At 39.0% G+C, this 25,369-nt stretch overlaps 1 protein-coding gene across 3 annotated transcripts in view; it reads right to left on the bottom strand.

Moving 5' to 3' along the window:
• The window catches only part of Mospd2 (motile sperm domain containing 2), a 53,488-nt gene that overhangs the window by 9,734 nt on the left and 18,385 nt on the right, over positions 1–25,369 (bottom strand). The window contains exons 6-15 of one of the 3 annotated variants that reach the window (NM_001398727.1): positions 22,515–22,575; positions 20,325–20,363; positions 16,969–17,093; positions 12,447–12,623; positions 11,512–11,624; positions 9,195–9,291; positions 8,368–8,464; positions 7,803–7,932; positions 5,320–5,422; positions 1,785–4,349 (exon numbers count right to left, since the gene is read on the bottom strand). In NM_001398727.1, the coding sequence (NP_001385656.1) occupies positions 4,212–4,349; positions 5,320–5,422; positions 7,803–7,932; positions 8,368–8,464; positions 9,195–9,291; positions 11,512–11,624; positions 12,447–12,623; positions 16,969–17,093; positions 20,325–20,363; positions 22,515–22,575 (1,080 nt within the window). In that variant the 3' untranslated portion in view covers positions 1,785–4,211. Of the gene's footprint in view, positions 1–1,784; positions 4,350–5,319; positions 5,423–7,802; positions 7,933–8,367; positions 8,465–9,194; positions 9,292–11,511; positions 11,625–12,446; positions 12,624–16,968; positions 17,094–20,324; positions 20,364–22,514; positions 22,576–25,369 lie in introns of those variants that run through there. The other 2 variants (XM_006256866.5, XM_039099873.2) reach the window with 2 other exon arrangements.

Below are 25,369 nucleotides of genomic sequence, written 5' to 3'. Positions count from 1 at the left end.
ATCTTGGGAGAAAGAATGACTTGTAGGATTTGCATTTCCCTTACCCATAAACCCCACAATTTTATGATACAGAGTCAGGCTGTTAGGATGAAAACTGTTGAGTTCCAAGGACCAAATCCTTGCCCTGTAATGTGCATATACTTTGTCTGCTCAATTAAACCAATTTTCTTGAAAATTTGGGGGTGTTTGTGTGTGTATGGTATCCAGAGGACAATCTCCCAAGCTTTTCTTCCGACACTAGTCACCATTTTTACTTTTTGAGCTCTGGGATTCTCCTGTCTGCTTCCCAAGTGCCTGAATTACAAGCGTGCAGCCACATGCCCAGCCTTTTTTGTGTGCCTCTTTCTTAATGTGTGCTTTGGGGATGGATCAAACTGAGGCCCTCATGTTTAAAAGGCAAGCATTTTTTTTCAGACTCAGCTAAGTTTCCAGTCTTAGTTGACTTTATGTGTCTTAACATGCACAGAAGATTATGACCTATGAGTGGTATCAGGAAGGTTTAAGATTTTGGTCATTAAAAGCCAATACTGTTTATTCAAAGGAAGGAAACCATCAGTATCCAAATGGCAAAGATATGATTTATTGATTATTGGAGTACCACAGCACAGAAAGGAATACCAAGCAGAGAAGTTTAGAGAATTGCCATTTGGTTTTCAGTGCGGTGCAATATTCAGGAAATTAAACTGTGAACAGTTCTGCTAAGGTAGAGGGAGGCCAGCCTCGGTAGACAGGTTAAATGTGTTACTTCTCACTCTTGCCCCTATCAAGTGTAAGGTATCACCCAACTGGGAGGAGATATATGTGGGTTACCTTACTTTTCCCCAGATACAAAGAACAGGGAGGTGACTAGGACACAGGCAGTCTGTGTACCCCTTGTGTTACTTGGAACAAACAGAAAGAATTCCAGCATGTTTCCTTGGGCTCTCGATACAGGAAAATCCTCTGTGTCTGGGTAATCCATGGGACCAGTGATGTCAGGATGTAGGTAGTGAAAGTTGCAGGGAGAAAGGCCAGCTTTCTGTAGTCAACCCTTCCCTAGGCAGAGATTCCCCGCAAGTAACTGGATGCCTATAAAAAACCTTCCTTTAGGAAAGATCACTCAGTTTCAGGTTGGCACTTTATTCTGCCTGTTAATGTTCTGCCATTGTGTCTTTTTCTTTTATCACATGAATTGGATTCATTTCCTACTTGATCTTATATTTCTTGTTTTTCAATGTAGGGGAACCAATTACTCATTTTCTTTTATTTTTCTGAGGGGGTTGATGCTTTGTTGGACAGGTATGTCTCCTATAGTAAAGGGACAAATGTTATCAGCTTCAAAGGCCTCTTCTGTCACCAGCTTGGTCTGCCCTTGTGCTCCTCCAATACCCAACTGCCTAAGGCTACACTTCATTGTGGAAATAGTCAATGCCGCTCTGCTATCTTCAAAGTCCCCAGATGTGCAGGTCCATCAGGTACAAAGGTGTGTGGATACAAAGACACAGAAGAAGGGGTACATGGGGTAACCCAGACTTCTGTGGTTCTAGGAAGGGCTGAAGAGCCTCAAGCCAAGGCAGTGAGTTTAATGCTAAGAAGTGCACTAGTGTGCAGCCTAAGCTAGACGAGGAGAAATAGGACACACTTGAGGACAGGGTCTCCTGACACAGGGATTCATCTTTGGAAGCCTGAAGTGCTGTCCTTATAAAAATGCAAAGCAGATCCAAACAGAATTACAATGATCTTTAAAAGGGCAGAGTTGGTCTGAACATTGATTTTAAAAAATGCTTTATCAATTAGAGACAAGATTTTTTTCCTGATGATATTTATTTCATAAATGTAATTATTTTCTAAAACATATTAAAATAGAAAACATGTTCTTTTGATCAATTTATACAAAGAAAATACCAATATAGTAATAAAAATACTGAAAATATATGAAAAGCACCAGAACATTAGAGAAATTACACTGGCAACAATTCTAGGAATATATTTTTTATAATTGTACAATAAAGTGCTATTAAATCCAGTCAAAATTAGTGGCAAGATATAAAAGTTATGATTTTATGAAATTTGAGACTAGGTTTACCAGCATTTGCATTTTCGGCTAGTTGCAGATCAAGCTAATGATCTTTTATTAATGTTTTCATGGAAAATGTATTAATTTCCATTCCCGAGTGAAACCAAAAATCGAAATGAAAATCCCTGGTAATTTGATCATGAAAAGGCAATGACATGATTAAAGATAAAATTATTGATCAGAATACCAAAAATAATCATGCACATGTGATTAGACTAAACCAAATAAAGACAGGACAAAAATCAAATGTAACAATATAGATTAATCAAGATTAGCAGAAGAGTTCAGTTACTGTTGACATTATGTTAATTTCCCAAAGTCCTTTTTAGTCACATTCACCACACAGAAATGCTAACAAGATGTTACTCAGTTCAACTGACCAGACAACAAGCAAAGAAGGGTATTTAGTGTGTCAACATGATTTTCTTATGAAACGTTAAAGGGACACTGTTAGGACAATTGTACTCCTCATCTTGGCTAATTAACTGCTTGTTCATCTGATGAGGAATCAAAAACATGGACAGATACTTTGGGATGAGATTATATTAAGGCCCCAAATCTACCACTTGGGAAGTCACTGTGAACACACAGGGACACAGACACTGTGCACAGCACTTAGGGTGGACTGCAGTCTGTTTCACATCTGGAGGTGGCAAACTGAAACAGAAAAACCCAAATTAAGACAAAGTATCACTCTAGTGTCCGTTTAAGGTTTTATTTCCTCAGCCAACATTTTAAGGAGCTCGCTTACATCACTCCTCCAAACTTGGTTTGGGAATCAACTTCCTCAAGCTGAGAGCTCCTGACTCTACTCCTGAGGAAATTAAATCTCCAAACATGGCTAAATATTCATTTGCTAGGCAGAGTACTTTTCTTCTGAAAAAGGCAGATAGAGATTTGAACCGAAGTGACAGAAACTGATCATGTTAATGATAACAAAGCTCTTTCATTAGCCTCTGCTTCTGCAAGGTGCGTTTGTGTAGGAATTGAAGAGCCATCTGAGTGGGTCTAAGTACACCAAAGGCAGAGTATTGAGTGGGCCAGAGAAGCCATCGGGAGTCATAGTTCCCATTCTCTCAGCCTCTCTGCTTTGCTTTATATCTGCACACACGAATACTTTCCAACGTTTCCTTCTCACCAACCATTTTAACAAGGACCATTTGGAACCCAAGGCTACTTATAGTAATGGACATCTAAAACAGCCAGACAGTCAAAAAATATTACATAATGCCTTTCATTTTAAAATGAGGGTGAAAGCGGTATAATCTGTGGTCCACAGAGGAGACTCCTTTGCCCTGGAATGAAGACAAAGATGGAAGAATGGACAAGTAGGCCCTTATAATAAACCAGGCAAAGGGCTCAGTGTCCAAACAGCCGGACCAGCATGAAACTGCATAGAACTGACTAGGGGGGGGCTCTTTCGGAGATGTTCCTTCTGGGCACTGATAAGAGAAATCAAAGAAGATCCAACCACAAGTACCTTTTCATATTGTATCAAAACAGAGTATTCATTAAAGAGCCCGGATTACTAAGAGGCAGGCCGCTCAGTGACACCGAGAAACAAAGGCTAAGGAGGTTTGGCATTAAATAGCTTTACATTCCAAAAGAATTTTGACTATCATCTGGAAGGAGTTCTCAAAGTTACAAAGTCATGATTACATAAATTACTCTGTTTAAGTATGCTTCCTTTTCAATATACATATTTTACATACATAGTATAGAAAAACTAATAAGCCAGCTCAGCTAGTAATTCTGTAATTTAAAAAAAAGCAGACTACATTTTCTTTTGGCTACAACGAAGAAGCATATTACTTAGACTTTTCAGCTCAGCTCGTGTATTTACATGATAGAACTTGGCTTTGAAAGCATTCAAATGAAAAAGAAAAATAAATTACGTTCAAGCTATCAATTTATACGATGCATATACCTTTACTTAGTTTCCTAACTAGCTATAGTCCCTAATCAATACCTTGAACAAACTAGCCAAAGAACTTGTTTTCAAGATAGGCACCCTTCTATGTACTGCATTATCTTTGTAGGAAGCCCAGATGTATAGTAGGAGTTCTGGTAGTTAGGTGGAAAGTTTGGGTGGGGTCTGTATACCTTCTCCAGAAATGTCTGAAGGAATTTTAGGGTTTTGACCAGGTGCACTTCTTTAAATGTATAATGAATAAAAGAAAGAAACAACAAAAGCAAGCAAGACCATTGTTAAGGTAAGCAGTAGCTGCTGGAACCAGATAGAGCGCTGCAGTTGGTCTTCGAGTTTCCTATTGCTTTCTAGTAAGCGATTGAGCTGAATGGGGAAAAAAAAAGGATGAGAGATTGATATCAATAAAACAATCATGAGAGTGCCAAACTGGAATATCAGAACTCTAAACACTGAAGGGATGGGGCCCATCTACTCTGAAAGGTTGGGAACTAGAAATACAGGGGAGGCATCCGATGATGTGTTTGGTGGAGACGTATGTCTCTGATGCTCTATTCTAAAAGGTCCAATTTTCTAGTTGAGATGGGAACAGAGAGTATTCACTTCCTGGAGGTCCAGACACCTTTGAGACTTTTATCTCTTCAGTTTCTCTTTTCTTTTGGGCATCACATCAGGCACTGTCCTGGTAAGTAAGCATCCCGCCACTCAGTTCTATGCATGAAGGCCCTTTACTTCTTTCAAATTGAAAGCATTAGATGGTGTTTTTTTCGTGTCTTTTGTACTCACCAAAGCACCATGTGCTTTACTATTTGGCCCTGATTCCGTAGTAAAGTTGCCAGTCTTTAAACACTTGGAAACCTTCTGAAAGGATCCTGCCACTTACCATTTCTGATTGCCTCTTCACGAAGAAGAAGGCACTTCCAAGTCAGGTACGGTGGCTCATACCTGTAACTCTAGCACTTGGAAGGCTGATGCAGGAGGATTACAAGGAGTTCTAGGCCATCATAGATTCAAGGTGAGTCTTAGTCTCAAAAACAGCCCTCCTCCCAAAAAACCCCAAAACAAACAAAAATGAACAAAAATCAACACCCCCAAAACAAAAATCAACACCCCCAAAACCAATACAAAACAAAACCAGAAACCCCAACAAACAAATTCTAAACCCTGTAAAGGAAACAAAACCAAAACCAAAAGAGGAAGAAAGAGATGGACAGAGAAGAAAAACCAAATGTTGGTAGTGTCTGTTAAAAGTTTCCATTTGGCTAGTTGAGCACAAATGGCCTTGTGGCGCTGATCAGCACTAGCGATTGTTCAGTGAGGGAGACAGTGTACTTACTTGTAGGTACAGATCTTCACTGGTTTTATCTGACAGGGCAGAAACGCTGTCCTTCAGCATCAGACTGTTTGGTTTGCTGCTCTCAACTGTATGGCATCTTAACCTAGGAAATTCAAAGGAAACATGACTTCTTCAAAGCTTTAGTACCTATGTTTCTTTTTTGATTTCCAGAAAGCAAACTAGGAAATGCAGAGTTAAATGCAAGTGGCTGTGTATGAAGAGAGGAAAGGTTTGATTCCTCTCCCTAGTCTCAACTCAGAAAGTAGCTCCGTCTATAGTTATCTATTTTCTTCCAGGGTCTTTTTTTCTCCACTGAAAATCAAAGCTGGGCCTTTGTGCCTGTTTCTAAACCACTGAACTTAGCCTCAGTCCCCTTTTAGCTACCTTATGTGTATAAAGAACACAAAGAACTAGAGGCAGGAGGCTGTGCGGACTGCCTACTGCCCCAGGGGACTCAATAGAAAGCCTTTTACAAATTGTTCAGTAGAATTTACCCAGATTACCTTTCAATTTCTGGAATGGAGGGATGGTGCTTTACTTGAGCTTTTAGTACCAAAACACCAGGATCCCTCCCACCTTCTAGGTGGGAATAGTGATTTTCTTTGGATAGTTTTAGAGAAGGCAGCCATTACGAACTGGTAAAACCCATAGCAAAGAAAATAACGCAACTTATGTTTAACAAGACCCCTTATTTTTGAGTGTTTCATAAGCACTCTGGGTTAATATCAGATTCTTTTTATGTAACTCATTCTTAATATTTCAACAATTTCTTATGCCTTTCACCAAACCAAAAAGATCTTGAGTCTTAGGTCACCACTGGAGTACATAGCAAAGCTCTGTTTCATGAACACAGCAAACTAAACTAAACTAAACTAAACCAAAACAAACAAAGCATGACCATTTTCGTTCCTATAATTTGAAATTTTATGTATGTTATTAGTTAATGAAAAGCAGGAGTACCTCTCCCCAGAGTGTGACCTGCATAATCTTTTCCAGTGATACCAGAAATACATTATTGTTAACTTTTTCCTTCGTTGAAACCTGGTTTCTCTATCCATGTAATCCTCAAAGCCTGATTGTCCTGATGCAACTTCCTAGCGCTGTGTTAGGTCTCTGTTGCCACAGCCACCTTTTTCTTTTGTTTGCCAGTGCAGGGGATGGAACCCAAGACCTTGCATATATAAGACAAGCACTCTAATACTGAGCCATCTCCCCAACCTGTTCATTTAAACAGTCACTTTCAAACCTCAAGACAGGCTGGACATAGTGGAAAGCACTTGTAATGCCAATACTTAGAAGACTGAGCCACCAGAATTGTCACACATTTCAGGCTAACCTTGGCTACATAATGAGACCATGTCCCACAAAACAAACACCATCCCCCAGGCCAACAAGATCCCCAATACAAAACAGAAATAAAACCACTACCCCAAGCAAACTAGAAAATAACAACAACAAAAACAACAACAACAAACTAAGACCCTACAACAAAAAAGAAGCAAGACTCCTTCATCAACCTCACAGTTGCTCTTCAATCTGCAGCACCTCTAGTTTAGCCCAGAGGTCTCCATCTGTCTTTTCAGCATGGGCTCTGGCTTCTGTGATTCCTGCCTCCTGAGAGTGCTCTTTAAGATCATCAATACCATCAGTGATGGGACCATCAAGTGGGCAGCACCAATACTCTGTCATTCTTTTTCTGAATGGCAGTGCTTGGCACCATTGTTCACTTCTACTCTGTGACACACATTCTTCCCTGAGCTTTAACGACCTGACAAGAGCTGCCCTTTGACCATAGAATGCTCCTCTAGGTTGGGCACTCCAAAATTCCTCAAAAGTAACGAATGACCTAGTGCTGTCCTAGCTGTCTCTTGGCCACCCGACCTAGTTAAGGAATGTGGAGCTCCTCGCTGTTTTTCCTGTAAGCCAAGTACATTTCTTTCCTCTTGCAACTCACTTTGCCCACTGCCAGAAAGTTCATTGTGCAGTTACAATCAGTCACAATGTGACTTCCTCTTTCATTTCCTTCAGGTCCTAGTCAATGGCCAGCAGAGAAATCATCCTTAACTACTCTATAAACCGGGGTTCCTTACTTTAGTGCTATGAGTTTAGGGGGATCATAATTTTGGTTAGCTGGTGTCCATCAAATGCACCATGGTGGGAGGTTTAGATGCTTCAAGGCCACTTCAGCATCGGAACGTTCCAATTGATCCCAAAATGGCCCTTTTGCTTTTTCTTTTCCCTGCCATGGAAAATACTGCCAGTCTGTGAACCAAGTGAGCATTCTGACAAGAGAAACTTGAATGTCTGAGATGTGCACCTGCTCACTCACTGGTCAGTCCTTGAGTATCTCCCCTTCTTTAATCCAGGGACCCCCAAGAATATAGCAGTCGCAAGGAATGAACAGTGTCGTCCCTCCCCTTGTGAAAAAGTTCTGATTCTGCATCTTCCATTACAGTTGAGAGGCTATGAGTAGACACACCTACCTGTGTTCCATCACTTTGCTTCTTGGAACTTCTTTCCAGAACTGAGTTAGTTCTGCTGGCCCAGTGCCAGATGACTGCTCCATTTCTGCAGCCATTATGAGAAACCGGTCTTGGGCAGAAACTGTTAAGCCTGCATTTCAAAAGAGTAATTTAACATTAACATATGACCATGAAGTGTCACAAGGGGCTGGTTATGTGGCAGAAGGCATTATTATTATTTAAAATTATTTTTTATTATTTAAAGCATTTATGTTAAAATATATTTTGATCATCCTCCTCCCATAAGGCCTTCCAAATCCTCTCCCACTTCTACTAGTCAAACCTTAAGTTCTTTCTCAAAAAATCAAACAAAACACCAATAACGCAACAACACTTCCCCCCAACCAAGAAAACAAGATAAACCACCACCCAGAAAACAAACATTCCCACATCCAACCACCAGACTGTAAGCAACTAAAAGCACTCAAAAAATCCAGTCCAGTCAACTACTTCTTAATATGAGAGAGAGAAACAAAACAAAACAAAACACCAGAAAAACCCCCAAAATATAAGGAGCAAAGCTCACCACCGTGTGGGGAAACAATGATATCAACCGAAGCTCCGGGATCACAGCTGCTGTTGCTCGGCTTGACTCTGTATTTCTCTGGAGCTGTGGTTCTTACCTATTTAGAAACAGTTACCACACAATCACATGCTGTTTTGGAGGCGAGGCTAAAGAATGGCTTAACAAAAAGAACAGCCAATAAACAAAAGAGAGAGCTTCTGTGTAGACTGTTATTTGCTATAAGCAATAAAATTATTTTGAGTTATTTAAAAACTTGTTCTTAAGCCTTACTGTCACACACACCCCCTCCCCACTCCGGCCTTGAAACAGGGTCTTTGTAGCCACTGCTGGTCAGAAGCTGGCTATGTAGACGAGGCTCGTCTCAAACTCATCCCAACACACCTGCCTTTGCCTCTCATGAGCTGGGATTAAATGAATGCACTATATCATACCTGGCCCTAGCTCTCCTCTTGTTGGGTGCACATCTGGGCACTTGTGTGTGCAGGCCAGAGGACAATCTTCATTAGATAAAACATCTAATTTACCACAACACTGAAGGATAAAACAACCAAATCCACAGTGCCTTTTCCCTCACATGTTGTATGACTTGGAGTGTACTTTCTATTGGACACTAATGTGTCACCAAATACAAAGTGTAAAGTGTAGGAGCTATCAGCCCTTCTACTAGAAGGGAGTACCAGGAAAAAAAAAAAACACGGCACAAGCTAAATACTTTACATATAGCTGTTCATTGTTTGGCTACAACTCTCTCCCGTAGGAATGCCCCAAATCACTTGCCATTAACACACCCTCATCATTCATTATGACTTTAAGGTTTTCCTCTTTACCTTAAAGGCCACGATATTTTTGGTGACATTTGTCAACACTATCAGAGTTTTCTTCTCCCCAGATTCAATGCTTCCAAAATATAATTCCTCTGCTGGGCTAGGTGGAAAATAAAGAAGGCATTTGTAGTACTCAGACTACACAGAATTGTACTCATTAGTCGAAAAAAAATGTTTGCTCATTTGGTATGAAGAGACGTCCTTATAAAAGATGGTGAACAAAAGAGTTACCCAGTACCCTTTTGTGTGTTAAACTTCCTGATGCTATGCATGCTGGGGAGCCCAAAGGTTTTCCCTAAGGTCAGAAGGAAAGTAGGAGAGGAATGGAAGAAAGAATTATGAAGATGCTGAACTAATTATAATCAACAGAATCTAAGGTGGATCTGTTTAAACTCCTTGGGAGGTTATGGATGATGATCAAAACCCAGAAGGCATTGCTGCTTCAGTGCTTCCTAATTACAAACAGATTAGCCTTGGGCATCTTTTTATACCAACAGAGAAGAACATAAGCTCATCAAAAGATTTTTAGGGATATATTTAAATAACAGAATAATTTCTTACTACAGAATGGCTTCTCTGAGAATAGAGAAGAAACAGACATGGAGAGAAATTTGGAGTAGTTCCAGAGGGCAGGTAAACTAGGAACATTATTATGACTCAAGCTTCCAAGTTCGTTATTACTGGCTACAGGAAATATCTACAACCTAAAATGAAAAGACAACTCTCTGGAAAAATTGTGTAGTTTAATAGCATCAGCCAAACTGATCAGGTGTCTCAATAAATCTGGAAGGACATCTGGGCTAGAGTTTTTGCTTTAAGTTGAAAAGTCAATAGCTTCAGTGATTTTTTTTTCACAAAACGCCAAGTTTGTAGGGGTGTGTGTGTGTGTGTGTGTGTGTGTGTGTGTGTGTGTGTGTCAATAGGAAGGTTTTGAGACTCTTTAGCTAGCCTAGGCTAGCCTTCAAGTGAGCCTCTTGCCTTTTAAGACTGCTGGGATTGAAAGCTTGATTGGTACTCCCACTGCAGGTACGTTTCTATCTGTTATGAAATGTCATGCACATCAAGGATATTCATTAATCTAGAGAACATGTTTAAGGATGACTTTGTCCACCTTTGGGAAAGAAGGTTAAAAAGTACATGACTGCTAAGTTCTTTTTGGAGCTCAAAGAACAGGAGACATGAAAATACAGCAAAGTTATAGATGTCAGAGCACCTCCCAGCACACAGTAGAAAAATCACAGGCAGCATGGGGAGATGACATTGGTGGGGATCTCATGCATGTGAAGGAGTAGCTCTGTGACTCTGATTGGGGTATGGGTAGTGGAGTCATGCTCACAGTGCAATCCTGGAAGTTGTCCTTTTCTAACCTGCCTTTCCAGCTTCTGTCACTCTTAACCCTCAAGAGTTGCAGCTGGGGATGTATGCTTTGGATGGGCCTTCTGAGAACATGGAATACTGACTTCCAAAGAAGCAGAAGGAAACATGCTAACATACGAACTCCAAAGGTGGAAAGTGGCAAAGAAAAAACATGGGAGAAAGACTTTATGTTATGCCTCTCTCCTTACTCAGATATATATACAGGCAATGGCAATGTATCCCACTCCAAGAGGAATCAAGCCATATGGAGACAAACTAGTTTTGTCAACCAGAGACTTTCAGATTAAATTGTGTAGAAGTCTTGGCTGTATTGTTGATGGGTGATATACTCCGGTTACATAGGAAAGTTTTAAGGAAAGGGACAAAAGGCCACATTAGGTCACCAGTGTCTAGTGTTGCTATAGCAATACTGAACATAATACAAGAAATAGCTCTGCACTTCTTTACTTTTTCAGTGTTAGGGATCAAATTCGGGCGTCACATAATATAGGAAAGCATTCTAACTATGAGCTATACCCCCAGCTCCCAATCCGACTCTTTTGGATAACTAAATTAGAACATAGATAAACGTGTCTCCCATTAGGGTTTAGTTAAAACCCCATTCTTCTAGAGCAAGCTGGTCTTTCAGAAGGTCAAATCAACATACTCATCCCTCTAATTTTATTTTTCCAAGCATCATTAAGATTTATTAACGAATGTAAATTCAATATTACTATGTGAAGTATGATGAAGGCTATGCCACATTCTCTGGAATAATAAAAATGATAATTAGAGATAGTCACTAAATCTGGAAACCAAGGCACATTGTACTCTGCACAAATTGTACTCTACTCTTAACGACAGGGTAGAAATTTTCTTAATCTTCTTAATCTTCTAGCACCCCAGCCCCAGCTTATATGATCAAGATATGTTACAAGAAGTCAGCCAATACAGTCTCTGTTACCTGATGTGTAATAAGGGTCCTTTAAAAACACTCAATGGCTTTTTAAAAGGTTTCGTCTTTGAATCAACTTTTTCATTTTCATCTCTTTTGGAAGCAGACTCAGTTGGGTTACTCTACACAACAAAAAACAGAAACAGAAACAAGGTAGAAAAGATGAGGATGTTTCAGTTCTAGTTGGACAGGCCACTGGCAGAACAAAGAACCACCTGGATTCAATACAAACCAGTTTTTAACATGTCTAGCATGTCTGAATGACATGTTCAACATATACTGACATGACCACAAAGAAATACTTATATGTGATTCTCTTACAAACAGGGCAGACTTGAAAATTTTTGCTCTAAAGTATAATGCTAAGTTTTGTGATGATCGACAATTTATAAGCCTCTCACAGAGAAATTTAGAGGAACTGGATCCTGGTGAAGTTTGAAATTAATCACTTTTATTTTTAATCTTAAATAAATTTTTGACAAAAATTCCTTCCAGATGTACTTCAGTATGTTTTTTACAAAGCAGGGAGTCAGCACTCTCTCTCTCTCTCCATATATATATATATATATATATATATATATATATATATATATATATATATACACACACATATATATTCACAAATATATACATATACACATATATAAGTATCTATGTATATATATACATATGTATAATGCTCTATATATAACATATGCTGTATATATAATATACATATATATAATGCTGTAGTTTAGTTCCCTTCATCCCCTCTTCATCTTTTTTCAAGAAAAACGTGGAAATAAGCTAACTAGATTATCTCAAGGACTCATGGCACGTCCCCCCCGGTGCTGAGGACTGAACCCAGGGCATAATATATGCTGGGTAAGCACTGTGCCACTGAGCTATGTCCCAAGCTTTAGATGACAGCTTTTGATTTCATTTTACTTTATTCCTATGATTACCTTTTCAGACTGAGCTGGCTGCTCCTCATTAGAAATCGTTTCCAAGGTTTCCTTACCATCACCTTCTATATCTTCTTTACTTGAGGTTTCATCCTCACTGGCAATGGGCCCATTTTCACACAGTGGTGTCTGGAAGTCATCATCTACCAGTGGTGGGTAGCTATACTTGAAAGGATCCTACACAAGAGAACTTTCATTATCAGCCTGCTAGTAATTCTCTTATGGTATACTGAAAATGAATTACTTTGGTGAAGAAAATAAGCTTAATTATAAAGAAAAAATGGGATTCATTTCAAACTAGAAAAGGGAAAGAGCAGTAAATAAAGACTAAGCCACGTGAGAAAAAAGTTGAGTTAGATGTTTAGCTTACTCCACACCAAAAGAGGTTCAGATAACTAAATGCATTAAATGTAGTGTATCTTGCCTGGTTTTTAAACCATAAAATTATGCATTAAAACAGAAGTGAATGAAATGGATAAATATCTAAGTAGGGCAGACTCTTCTACACACAGCACAGAACAGAGCCAGTGCAATAATATTAATAATTGGTTCTCGATGTGGTTAAAGGGTAAAGTATTTCCCTAGCATATTTGATATCTTGGGTTCAATTCCTAGCACCACAAAACAGAACAAACTCCAATCAATTAACTAACCAAGTAAAAAACCATAAAACCCAAAGAAGATATCTATATAAAAACATGAGCTAGCATGAAGAGTTGAATGTAGATCCCATGTGAGAAGCCATATGTGGTTATACTTGCCTTTAATTCTAGTGCTAGGAGGTACAGACAGGAGGACCCTAGGGGCTTAAATGCCAGCCAGTCTAGCTAATCCATAAATTCTAGATGCAGGGAGAGACCCTGTCTCAAAAATAAGGTGGTGGGCAAAAGAGGAAGACATCTAATGTTGACACATAGACTTCTATATGTGCATGCATGCACATACAAACATGCACACAGACTTATATACCACATCGAATCATGTCAAAATAAACACAAGGGATAGAGATGTGGTTCAGTGGTAGAGTGCTTACTGCTCCATCAGGGACGAGAATTTGAATTCCAGCACCAACAACAGGCAGCTCACAGAAAATTGCACTTGTTACTCCAGCTACAAGGTATTTTTAATGTGTTCTTTGGCCCCTGTGGGTACCTGCGCCCAAGTGTATTCACACTCAGGCACGCATGCACGCACGTAGAAATAAAATATACCTTAAAAAACAAAACTCATGTAGACAAACTAAACACACAGAGAGGGAGTATGGTGGTTACATGCCTATAACCTGAGTACTTTAGAGGTTGAAGATTTGGAAGCCTGAGGCAAGCTTGGGCTACAAGAGACCCTGCGTCAAAAATAAAACATAAAAAGGGAAATCTGCATTTATGTTTTTGCTATAATTACAGGTGAAGTATAGTTTCTGAAATACACAGCATTGAGTTTTCCAACGGAGATATAGGGTACCCAAGTTCAAACGTAAAGTGTAAAGTGCAAAGTTTCTGAGCAAGAAAGCTGCAGACTTCAAATTAAATTTTTTCATTCAAGCCTCTTTTAATTAATGAAAACTAACAGGGACACCAAAAGCTAATGCTGTTAATCCTTGCTTCTCTTTAAATCCAGTTTTATCAGACAGGCAAAATATACCTACAAGTATTTACAGAGATTTCACACTTTAGGAAAAGTCACTTTCAAATTCATTTTTACAGTTTTATAAAAACAACAACAACAAACCAAGACAAACAAAAAAACCCAAAACCTTTTTGGAAACAAGGAATCACCATGTCGTCCAGGCTGGTCCAGAACTTGTGATCCTATTTTTGCCTCTTGAGTGCTGGGGTTACAGGTGCGCACTACCACACCCGGACACAACACTAAGATTTCCAAACACATCCACTTCTTTCTGATCTCTGTTTTCAGTAACAGAAATCAGTTCAAAAACAGTCTAAGCACTGGGCAATAGCATTTGCCTAGTATGAATCTGGCTCCAGGTTTGATCCATAGAGTGCAAAAAGAAAGGAAAATAAATGAATAAAAGGCAAACAACCCTTGTAAACTTTGAGAGCACGTTCTTTTTTTTTAATATTTATTTATTTATTTAATGCTTATGAGTATACTGCAGCTGTCTTCAGACACACCAGAAGAGGGCACCGGGTCCCATGACAGATGGTTGTGAGCCACCATGTGGTTAATGGGAATTGAACTCAGGACCTCTGGAAGAGCAGTCAGTGCTCTTAACCAACAGAGCCATCTCTCCAGCCGTCAACAGACAACACATTCTTAAGGATACAGTTCAAATGAAAAAGACCATTGGGTAGGAAGGAGAGTGAGGAAAACCAATGACGCACATCAAAATCCAATTCAGTAACTTTAGGGTTCATGATACTGGAGCACTGCAGCCATACACAAGTGGAGGCTTGCCACACACTGACTTAGAATGAGCTCCACACTGTGTTGTGAAGGGAAAACGGAGATGTATGATACTGTACCAATATGCTACTTGTTTGAAAGAAGTGAGTCGGTGGCAGGCTTATGTGCACTTGCCTACACTGGCCTACAGATGCAACGAACAGCTCTAGAAACTGATGTAAGAAATGCAACCACACAAGGCATTAGGGTGCTTGAGACAAGAGTAGAAGAAGACATTTTTTTTCTTTCCTTTTTTAGGAGCTGGGGACCAAACCCAGGGTCTTGCGCTTGCTAGGCAAGCGCTCTACCAATGAGTTAAATCCCCAACCCCAGAAGAAGAAATTTTTAAAGAATTGTTTCTGGATATACTTTTGAATACTGAACTCACCCCGGATTAGAATCATATATACACATTATCTACTAAAAAAACTAGTAAACTTTGAAGCATAAGTGGAAAATATCTACACCCCTGCATCTTATTTTAGGAAGCAGCATCAATCATCGTTTTTACATTAAAATAGGGCCAACATCTCCCTGAGAAGGGGAAATTGAATAGATTTTGCAGTGCACTGGGGCAGCAAGGATCGAGAATAGGAGGGATCAGGCGACAGGAAGAGATGACTGGAATTGGAGGGCATCTGTGTATCAATGTGGTAACTTAGTAAGGACTCCTAGTAATGGAGGGTATGGTGCCTGAACCATCCATCTGTTGCAACCAGGTAAAATGTACTGACAGGAGGTTGTGCATCAATTTGACCCAAGTTCGAGTTATCAGAGTGGAAGGAGCCTGTTAAGGAAACGCCTCCATGAGTCCCAGCTGCAAGTCATTTTCTCAATTAATGACCAATGCTGAGGGGCTCAGCCCATAGTGGGTGGTGCCAGCCCTGGGCTGGTGGTCCTGGGATGAAGCAGGCTGAGGAAGCCAGGGGAAGCAAGTTAGTAAGTAGCACCCCTCTATAGCTTCTATATTAGCTTCTGTCTCCAGGATCCTGCCCTGTTTGAGTTGCTGTCCTGATTTCCTTTAATAATGAACAGCAATATGGAAGTATAAGCAAAACAAAGCAATTTGCTTATTCTCCCCAATTTGCTTTTTGGTCATGGTATTTCCTTGTAGCAACAGAAACCCTAACTAAGACACAAGGCTTCCAGTGTCTCAGTGGGACCGGATACTAACCCAGCTACCACAAAAATCTTCAAACTATAATCTGTCCTGCCTGCATGATGTGTTAGGACAATACTGGTTCAGAACTTGTGAAAGTGGCCAACCAATGACTGGTCCAACTTGTGACCAATGCCTGACACTGCCTGGATGGTCAGGAACCATAGACTGAATAGCCTAGAGACTTAGGACAGAACCAATACAACTGGCCAATAAATAAATAAATAAATAAATAAATAAATAAATAAATAAATTGGTGCCTAGTCTAGTTGTCATTAGAGAGGCTGCCTCCTGCAGCTGATGGGAACAGACGCAGAGACCCACAGCCAAACATTAGGCAGAGAGAAGGAGAGAGGGCCCAGGCTGGAGGTCTCTATTGGGTCTGTCTCCTTAGAGCTCTGGGAACCCCATGAAACAAAGGGGTGGGTGTTGTGGGAGCCAGAGGGATCAAAGACATCATAAGAACATGGCTCATATAATCAATTAAGCAGCGCCCATAGGTGCTCACAGAGACTGAAGCAGCAGTCGTAGAGCCTGCCTGGGGTCTGGGTTAGGTCCTTTGCCTCTGTGTGTGTATGTGTGTGTGTGTATGGTGTTGTGGGGGAACTCTTAACAGTGGGAGTGGCTTTTTTGCCTGCTCTTCAGACCCTTTTCTTCCTACTGGGTTGCCTCGCCCAGTCTTGATGTCAAAGTTTGCGCCTAGTCTTACTGTATCTTTTACCATGTTCAGTTGCTGTCCCTAGGAGGCTGCTCTTTTATGAAGGGAAACAGAGGAGTAAATCTGGGGGCCAGGGGAGGTGAGGGGACCTGGGAGGAGTGGAGGGAGGGGAAACTGTGATTGAGATGTATTGTGTGAGAGAACAACAATAATAAAAGATTTGCTCTTTTCCTTCTGAGTACATAGTATAGACCTCTATTATGCAGTGTTCTACTGTAACAAGTTTCAAGGGCGGTACTTACTGTCCCACCCATGTGGGGAGGCAGGTATTCCACACTGACATACTCCTGGATCTCATTCTTACTCGTAAACTTCAACAAACTTACTGCTTCAGGGCCAAGCCAGCTTTTCACAATTTTGAAAGCAGCTGAGGAAAAACAAGCAAGTCACCACACTAGCTTTGTCAAGTACTTTACTATGTGCACTAACCCAGACCTTCTGAAACCAGTTTGAACCCTGTGCTCTTATGCCTTTCTTCTGAGTCCAGACACTTACCGTTCCTTAATTGCAGCAGGTTTTTGTGGTATGCACATCGCTCACACATTTCAAATGCTCCACGGAGACCCAGGAAGCCTAAATTACCCTGACAAGCTTCTCTGGGTTTTGACCTGTGGCCACATCTATCAGTGGCCTCAACAACTCTGACTTTTAGACAATGAACTAAATTGCTCTATGACTCAGGAAGGAACTGCATGATGCTGTGAAGAATCTTTTACTTTGTGGTTCTTCTGATAAACCCTCAATATAAAATCCCTCCTCAAAGGAAAAGGCAGAAACAGGAGGAAGGGGCCCTGCTCATTATGGGTATGAGCCAGAATCGGCTTCCTTCCTGACTCAAACCTCTGCCTTTTTCCCAGGCTGCACGGTTTACGTAACCATGAGCAAGACTCTATAATAATAAACTGCTACCAAACGTAGCTATTTGACAGCTACAGTTCTGTCCTGTGTCATGTCATTTGCTTTAGGCTTAATTAAAAAATTATTTCTAATGGGACCTTTTTCACCCATTTTGAAAAAAGAACCTAAAAACATAATGGTGCAGTAAATACACAAAAATGGCAGTAGTCAAGAAATCGGAACTCAGCATAATAAAACCATCAAAGTGTGGTTTAGAAAATCATGGGTTTTTTTTCTTATTCTGGTTCCCTAGGATTTAGGCTTTTGTTCAAGTACTATTTAAACTTTCCTATTCAATATAAAACAGCCTGTAACTTGGCATGCTATTTGAATTAAATGAAGTGTTAAGTGTGATTTTTTTTTCATATCAGCTTTATTGAAATGATTCGTAACTGTTTCTAGTTGTGGGTTATCAAAGAAGCCATTTGTCAGGCCAAAGAGCTCTGCGGTATGCAGTTAATAAATTACCCTTACCTAGAGAGAGTTCAGTCCTCTGCTCCCAGCTTCTGGGAGGTAGCCTTCCTGTTTGGTAGGATTGTCCTTTTTTGGGGGGCGGGGGGGGGACGACTGGGAGCCTTGGATTAGTGGGAACATGACCTCAGAATAGGGTGGGACTTGGATATGAGAGAAAAACCAACATGTGATTTAAGGAAGGGGCAGTAGGCCATGGAGTATCAGTAGGAATTAGCCACAGGCAAAATCAATCATGCCTGCATAATGGAGCCCCAAGCCAACTTCTGATCATCAAGGCATGTGGGCTTCTGTGAATTTCCTTGGTTGGCAATACTCCCTGTGTATAGGGCATATCGATGCTCAGAGTGATTTGTTTCACATTTGGAACTTCTCTCTAAATCCTTTCCTTGCAAGAAATCAAAGTGGTGAGCATCAGTTCTTTTCAGTGAGTTCTAGTGAATGATCAAACATTTGAAAGTCATTTAGGGAACTCCATTTTGAATTTTCAGAAGGCAGTCTTCCATAGATTGCTAGGAATCCTTTAAAATTGACTTCTTTCAACTGTACTTTCTGTTCCTACTTTTAAAAGAGTTTTATCAAGAGAGGGCACTAGATTTTTGGGGTGTGTGTGTGTGTGTGTGTGTGTGTGTGTGTGTGTGTGTGTGTTTCCTCTAAGATGCTTCTATAGTTTGGTTTCTTCACTTTACTAATACGATATATTACACTGATTTTTTTTTTTTTACTTTGAAGCAACTTTGCATCACTGAGACAAGTCCTACTTTGTCATGGCTTGTAATGCTTTTTGGTATGTGGTGTGGTATATATTTACATGTATATGCGTGTATGTAGAAGTCAGAGACAACCTTTGGTGTCAGAGCCCGATAATTATCCACCTTATCTTTTTGAGAGTGTCTCACTGCCTTAAGGTCATCAATTACATTAGAATGGCTGGTCAGAGAGTTCCAGAGTTCTCTTATTCCTTCTCTCAACACTCATTTCTCAGAGGTAAGGAGAAAAGCATGTGTTGCTGCTATGCCTGTTTTTTTTAAATATAGATTAGTAGGGATTAAATTCAGCTCTCAAGCACTCTGCTACCGGCAATGCTTTTTATATTTCTTTGGCTACGGTTTCTTAGTTTTGTCCTTTTGCAGTGCTAGGAGTGGAACTCAGGGCCCCACACAGGTCAGGCAAGTGCCATATTATGGAGCCATACCCCCAGCTATAGTACATCAGACTATTGGTGCATCTGTAGTTGGAAGGAGTTGTCATCTACAGTTTTCCTGTTTTCTGACGTCTGGTAGCAGGATTGTATTTACTCATAACAGAGTTACAAGCTTTCCTTTGTGGCCTATTTTTAGAACTGTTTACAAAGGGTCAGGGTAAATTCTTTAACTATTTCATAGAATTTGCCCGAAAAGTCACCAAGGCCTGAATGGTTCTTTGAGGGATTTAAAATTTTATTTTCATTTATTTATTTACTTTTGTCTACTACTTCTAATTGAGTCAGCTTTAGCCATCTAGGACTTTCAAATAATTTCTCAATTTCACCTAGTTTTCAAAGTTCATAGCTCTATTTTTTATTTCCATGAGTCAGTAGTGACCTTTTTTTTTTGATCTAACATTTTAATAATGTAAGTGTTCCATTTGTTTAGTCTTTATCAGTATTAAAAGGCTTGCCAAGAAAGAACTTTTCAAAGCACCAAATTTCAGTTATGGAGTTTCCCTATTATTGGCTGCGTATGCAACAATGGTCGTACGGAAACACCAAAGAAATCAAGGTGAAGAACAGAATTGCCTTTCAAATCACTAGGGAACTTTTTTTCAATAGCCATTTCAAATGACTCTTAGCAAAATTATGACCGTCAAAAATGGCCATGGGATTTCAGTGATTTGGAGTGACTTCCAGATTTCTCCCACTTTGTCCCTCAATACTTGAACCAAGAGAAAAATGCGTGTTTTGTAATTCACCTAGTGTGTGGGAAGGAGAACAAGGTGTCTTGTAATTGTTTTACCCAAGTGGTGAAAGAGCTTCCTGCTGGTTTTAGAAAAGACAAGTAGAAAACTCTCAAGCTCTGAGGAGAGGATGGCAGTTCTATCTGTTTACAAAACAACCTTAGAGTACCCTGGCTCCAGCCTTTTAAGAATCCACAAGGATAATATGAACATCTTCCTAAACAGTGGTAGAAACAAACAGCTGAATTGGCCAAGTAAGACAAACAAAAGTCAAAAAACACAATAATATACTCACCATTCATTATCCAAGGCATATCAAAGATGACTATTTTTGCTGAAAGACGAAAAAAAAAATTTCACTTCATGTGACTTAGTACCTTTACAATAGTCTTATCAGTTTGACCTGACCTAGAAAAGGACTACCATGTGAGAAAAATGGAGCCGGTTGGCTAGGGTCTAATCAGGACTGTGTGAGTGTGGCAGGAAAGGAACCATCAGCTCACAAGGGGAGGAGTCTCAATACTGCACAGTCACAGTCCTTTGGCAAGCGAGCCATACCTCTGTTCATTTGCTGATTTAAGGAAGGTACACAGGAAAATAGTTAAGGGGGGGATGGGTGTGACCTGTTAGATCAGTGCTGAAAGCAAGTGCACTTTACAAACAGTCTTTACATGTCTGATGTATGGCTTCACTTATACAAGTCCTCGAGACTACACTGTTGACTAGCCATACTGCTGTCCCTTCCCTCTGACTCTGAGACACAGAAATTGTACCTTTTCTTAATTGTTATGAACTCCAGGAAGCCAAAAATTCTGAAGCACACACAACTGTTAATTACATACGGAATATTAAGGATATTAAGTAGCACTATAAGCAAATGTGAGAAAGAAATCAAAAACCACAAAGAGGATTTCTGATAGCCGATTCATGCTTTACTGCAGATGAATCAATATATAATTTCACTCTTCTCCAAGTTGAGAATCTCCTACAATGTTATGCTTTTGAGCAGGGGTATAACTGAGACCTAATAGTTGGAGTTCAGGACAGGTTTTGAAGAACAATAAGTTTAAGACCCAGTAAAATCCAATATCTGCAAAACCACACCATTTTGATAGAACCGAGACATCATCTGTAGTTAACTGAAATGAGCACTAGTACTATGGACCAGTATATGAATCCATGAATTCATGAATAGTTCTTTCAAAATAATCCTCGACATATTTTAGAGATTATGAAGAGTCACATTTTCCCCTCAGAGGCTCATCACAAACTTAGATATTTCACTCAACAGATGTTTGAAAAGGCTAAATGTATTTTATAAATAGTTATGTTACTATTATTTCTACATGGCTTATCCTTTAGATTGTTCAATAAATATTTCGGTTTTGTTTTGCCCATAAAAGAAGCAAGTTAATACCTTGAAGTAGTATTTCTGTATTTTCCATTGATGGGCACTGCTTAGAAAGATTTAATGAATCAGGGCATGTGCCAGATATATAAGGAATTATAGACTGTTCACGTTTCCCAACCTGAATATCATCAATTTCTTTATCTAAAACATTCAAAAATAGTCTTGGTTTGCACTGTAAGACTGTATGTGGTGTTGATACTAGACTTCCCCTTATGCTTTTGTTACCCAAGAGATCATAACTGTGGTATCTGCCAAAAAAATTCATGCACGTAGCTCTATGAATTTCCATTTTTTGATATCCTTTTGCCTCATCTGCCTTTTTGACTTTTACCACACTAGAGCTAAATAAAACTGACTGTTTATGTGGGTTGGCTCTTATTTTCCCAATGGGTAATCTATTATATAAATCCAACAAATTAAAAACGAGCTTATAAGGCTTAGAACGAGTCTATCATTTGAACTCCCATCATTAAAGGGAGAGTTAAAATTAAAAACAAAACAGGGCTGAGAATGTTAGTTCAGTGGTAGAACACTTGCCTGGCAAGTACAAAGGCCCCATGTTCAATCCCCAGCACCATAAGAAAACAGAACACGAAACCCTCTGAATACCAGAGTTAAATGTAGTGCATTCCAGATCAGTAGTTTCTTCTTGCCAGTTCTTAAGGTGCAATTAGTAACACACTGTACTTTATTTGCCATACAGTGCACTTTATTAGTACAGCTTATCTGCTCTTGCATGCAGCAAGTTCCATATAATAAATACATGTTGCAAATATATATATATACATATATATATATATATAATATTTGCAAACATCTGAGTGTTCACTGTTACAGGCTGTTTTGGAGTCTAGAACTTCACTTGTAACAACAACTGTTAAGAAAAACTACTTCAGAAAAGTATCTGTGGATCTACCAAGATAATGATTTACACATCTACCTAGGAATTTATTTAAAGTGCTTCATCAGAAAACAGTGTTTCAGGTATGAGAGTCTATAATATAAAACTACCATTTTTGGACACAATCTATAATTTTAATATATTATATTTTTATAAAGGAGTAACTTACTTACAGAGGTATTTGGGGTAATACACCTTAAAGCAGTTGATGATAAATCGTACAAAGTCCATGTCCTAAAATAAATATTAAAAATTTAAGACTGTCCATTTCAGATAACATTAAATTATACATTTTGAACAGTGATAAATTAGTAAATGCAAATGAGACTATTTTTCTTAAAAGATATGCTAATTTAAGTATCTATAGCCCTAAGGGTTATGGTTTTAGGCTATTAAGCTAAGAATTGGCCCTAAATTTGAGTTGAAGAGGTCAAATACTTATGGATATTTTAAAAGTTATTTGCATTACTTCAAATTAGTTATATGCTTCAGGCTACAAAAGCCATGGGGCATGCAATGGATATAAAAGCAATCCCCACAGTGAGATTCTAAAAATTCTATTGAACAACTAAAGAACTATTAAAAAGGATATACAGTGTATAACGTGACTCACTCAAATAATATATATGCATATATATGTTTGGCTATACATTTAGCTATAGCATTTACTTTTTAAATCTAATTTTTACCTTCTAAGAATTTCAATAATCATATTTTATACAAGGATTCCAGTGATCTGCTAATTTCCTTCTTATTTAAGATGCCCTGTATTAGTTTGTTGTTGCTGTTTAGTTTATAATCAAGAGCTATTTGTTCATTCCAATTTTTTAGGAGACTGTATTAAACAGCTGCCTGGTTAGTTCTCTTGCTTCACAGACAACACCAGGAAATGAGGCCATTAGGGGTATTAGTCATGTTTCACCCCCATATTATTCCATACTAGCAGCCTGCTCCATTCATCCTGCTCAGTCACCTCGTAAACACGTCTAGTTTGAAGCGCTAAGCAGACAAGCTGCAATCCAGCATAGCTACTGGAAGGCTGCTAATTCTAGACAGGAGAGCCTATAAAGTCTTTCCTAGCATGTGAGTTGCAGTGCCTTTAATTTCAGTGAACTGAATGTAAGCATCCTCAACTCTATTTATTTTGGGAGAAGTCCTAGTATATAGTAATACCTTCATAAATAGTCTTTATACGCAGCGGACATAGTTTCAGAAATCTAGTTAAATAAGAGTCCGATAAAAAGACTGATTACTCTCAGATATTACTAGTCTGTATCTAGTAGTCATTACCATCAATTATTCAGTTGGCGGTCCTTGTTAATTAGAGCTAATTTGGGGGGATTTGATGTAAGTGGTGTGTGTCTACATTGGGTATGACATAGCATACTTCTATGAAATAGACTGTTGTACAATAGACTGTGGGTGCTTTTGCACATGATATCTCTATCATTCACAGTGTCCATCCTCTGATGACAAATGCAAGGGTTTTCTTTCTAGCTCAACTGCTGAGAAAAGATACATTTTCCTAAAGTGTTAATTATTTAAAGTCTAGCTATTTGTATAAAATTAAATGATTCCATTTTTTTTTTTTGGCAAGGAAGTCAAAAGGTTATAGTCAACATGGGAGTCCAATTCTTACTAAAGCACTTTATGTCTCTTATGTGCATTATTGTAAACTGACTTTGTGAATCATGAGTATTATACAGTAGACAAAATTACTCAATAAAGATTCAGGTGCTTTATAACATTAATAATGAATGAAATCTCCAGGAGTACCAACAGATTTTTTTTTAATTAGAAATGACAATATCAGATAGCTCTTGTCATTTCCCTTCCCCTATATTAGGGAACCTAAAACATTAGCAGACATTATTCATGGCTGCAAGGTAAGAAATAGGTGACCATGGTACGTAAAGGACAATAGAATCATAGTCTAACTTTATTGAATGTAGACTTTCTTAAGCAATTTGAGTTTAATTTATGATATAAAATATTTTACTTTAAAATTCAAGGCCCACTCAATGGAAACTACATTTAAAAAATGCAGGGTATTAGATTCTTAATGTAGGAAACATGCTGCCCTCTCCCTCTCTTAAAGCTCTTTTGAACTGTTCTCTGTAACCTGGTTTTGTTGTTTAAATCTAAGATCACCATTTGGGGTTACACAACAACATACTATAGTAAAGTAGTTCTTTTCCTCTTAGAAAGGAATTCTCTCATATTATTACAAGTTCTTCACAAACACCAACAAATATGGTTACCAATTAGGTATCATATAATTTACCATTTTGTCACGTTGGACATTTAGACTTTTTCTAATCTTCCATTACTTTTGAGACAGTCTCACTATGCTGTCTGGGCTATCCCTGAACTCCTAAGTTCAAATGACCTTTAGATCTCAGCTCCATGAGGAACTGGGACCATCAGTGAATATGTAATAAAATATTGTTATGCAACTCTTAATTTAACTATGTTTTCAAGCTGCCAAAAGTCACCTGAGGAAAACTGGCTCCTCAAGCTTACCAAATAAAATAAAATAAATTAAAAAAAAATATCCACAAGAATACACTAGTGCCCAAGAAAACCACAGAGAGTGGTACGGAGTAAACTCACATGAACATCCTGCAACTTCAAAACAAGGTAAAAATACAAGGTCACAGAGATCATGCATGTGTTTATTCAATATTTAATGAGCATGTCACTCTGTGCCAGGCATGGAGGTCCTTGTGGGGTGACATTAACATAGTAAAAAAAAATATTCAGCTTCTGTCACAATGACTCGTGTTTTGCCATCCTTCACATCTTACCTCCATCTGACTCACCAGACAGGGAACATTGCCAAATACACAAGAAAATGTAAGTCTCTGCAAACTCTATTCCATGTCTGACTTCACACACAGCGCAAGGGGAAAATTAATCCTTTTGCATTTTTCTAGCGTCATTTTACAATAATATATGGTTGGCAAAAAGGCAGCACGGATGGAGGGAAAGGGGGCAAACGCTGACTTAGAATTAATGCGGAACGCTT

Source organism: Rattus norvegicus, chromosome X, assembly GCF_036323735.1.
Source record: "Rattus norvegicus strain BN/NHsdMcwi chromosome X, GRCr8, whole genome shotgun sequence".
Classification (NCBI taxonomy): Eukaryota; Metazoa; Chordata; class Mammalia; order Rodentia; family Muridae; genus Rattus; species Rattus norvegicus.
Note: the sequence above shows the minus strand (reverse complement) of the source record. Positions and strands in the feature narration are given on the sequence as shown.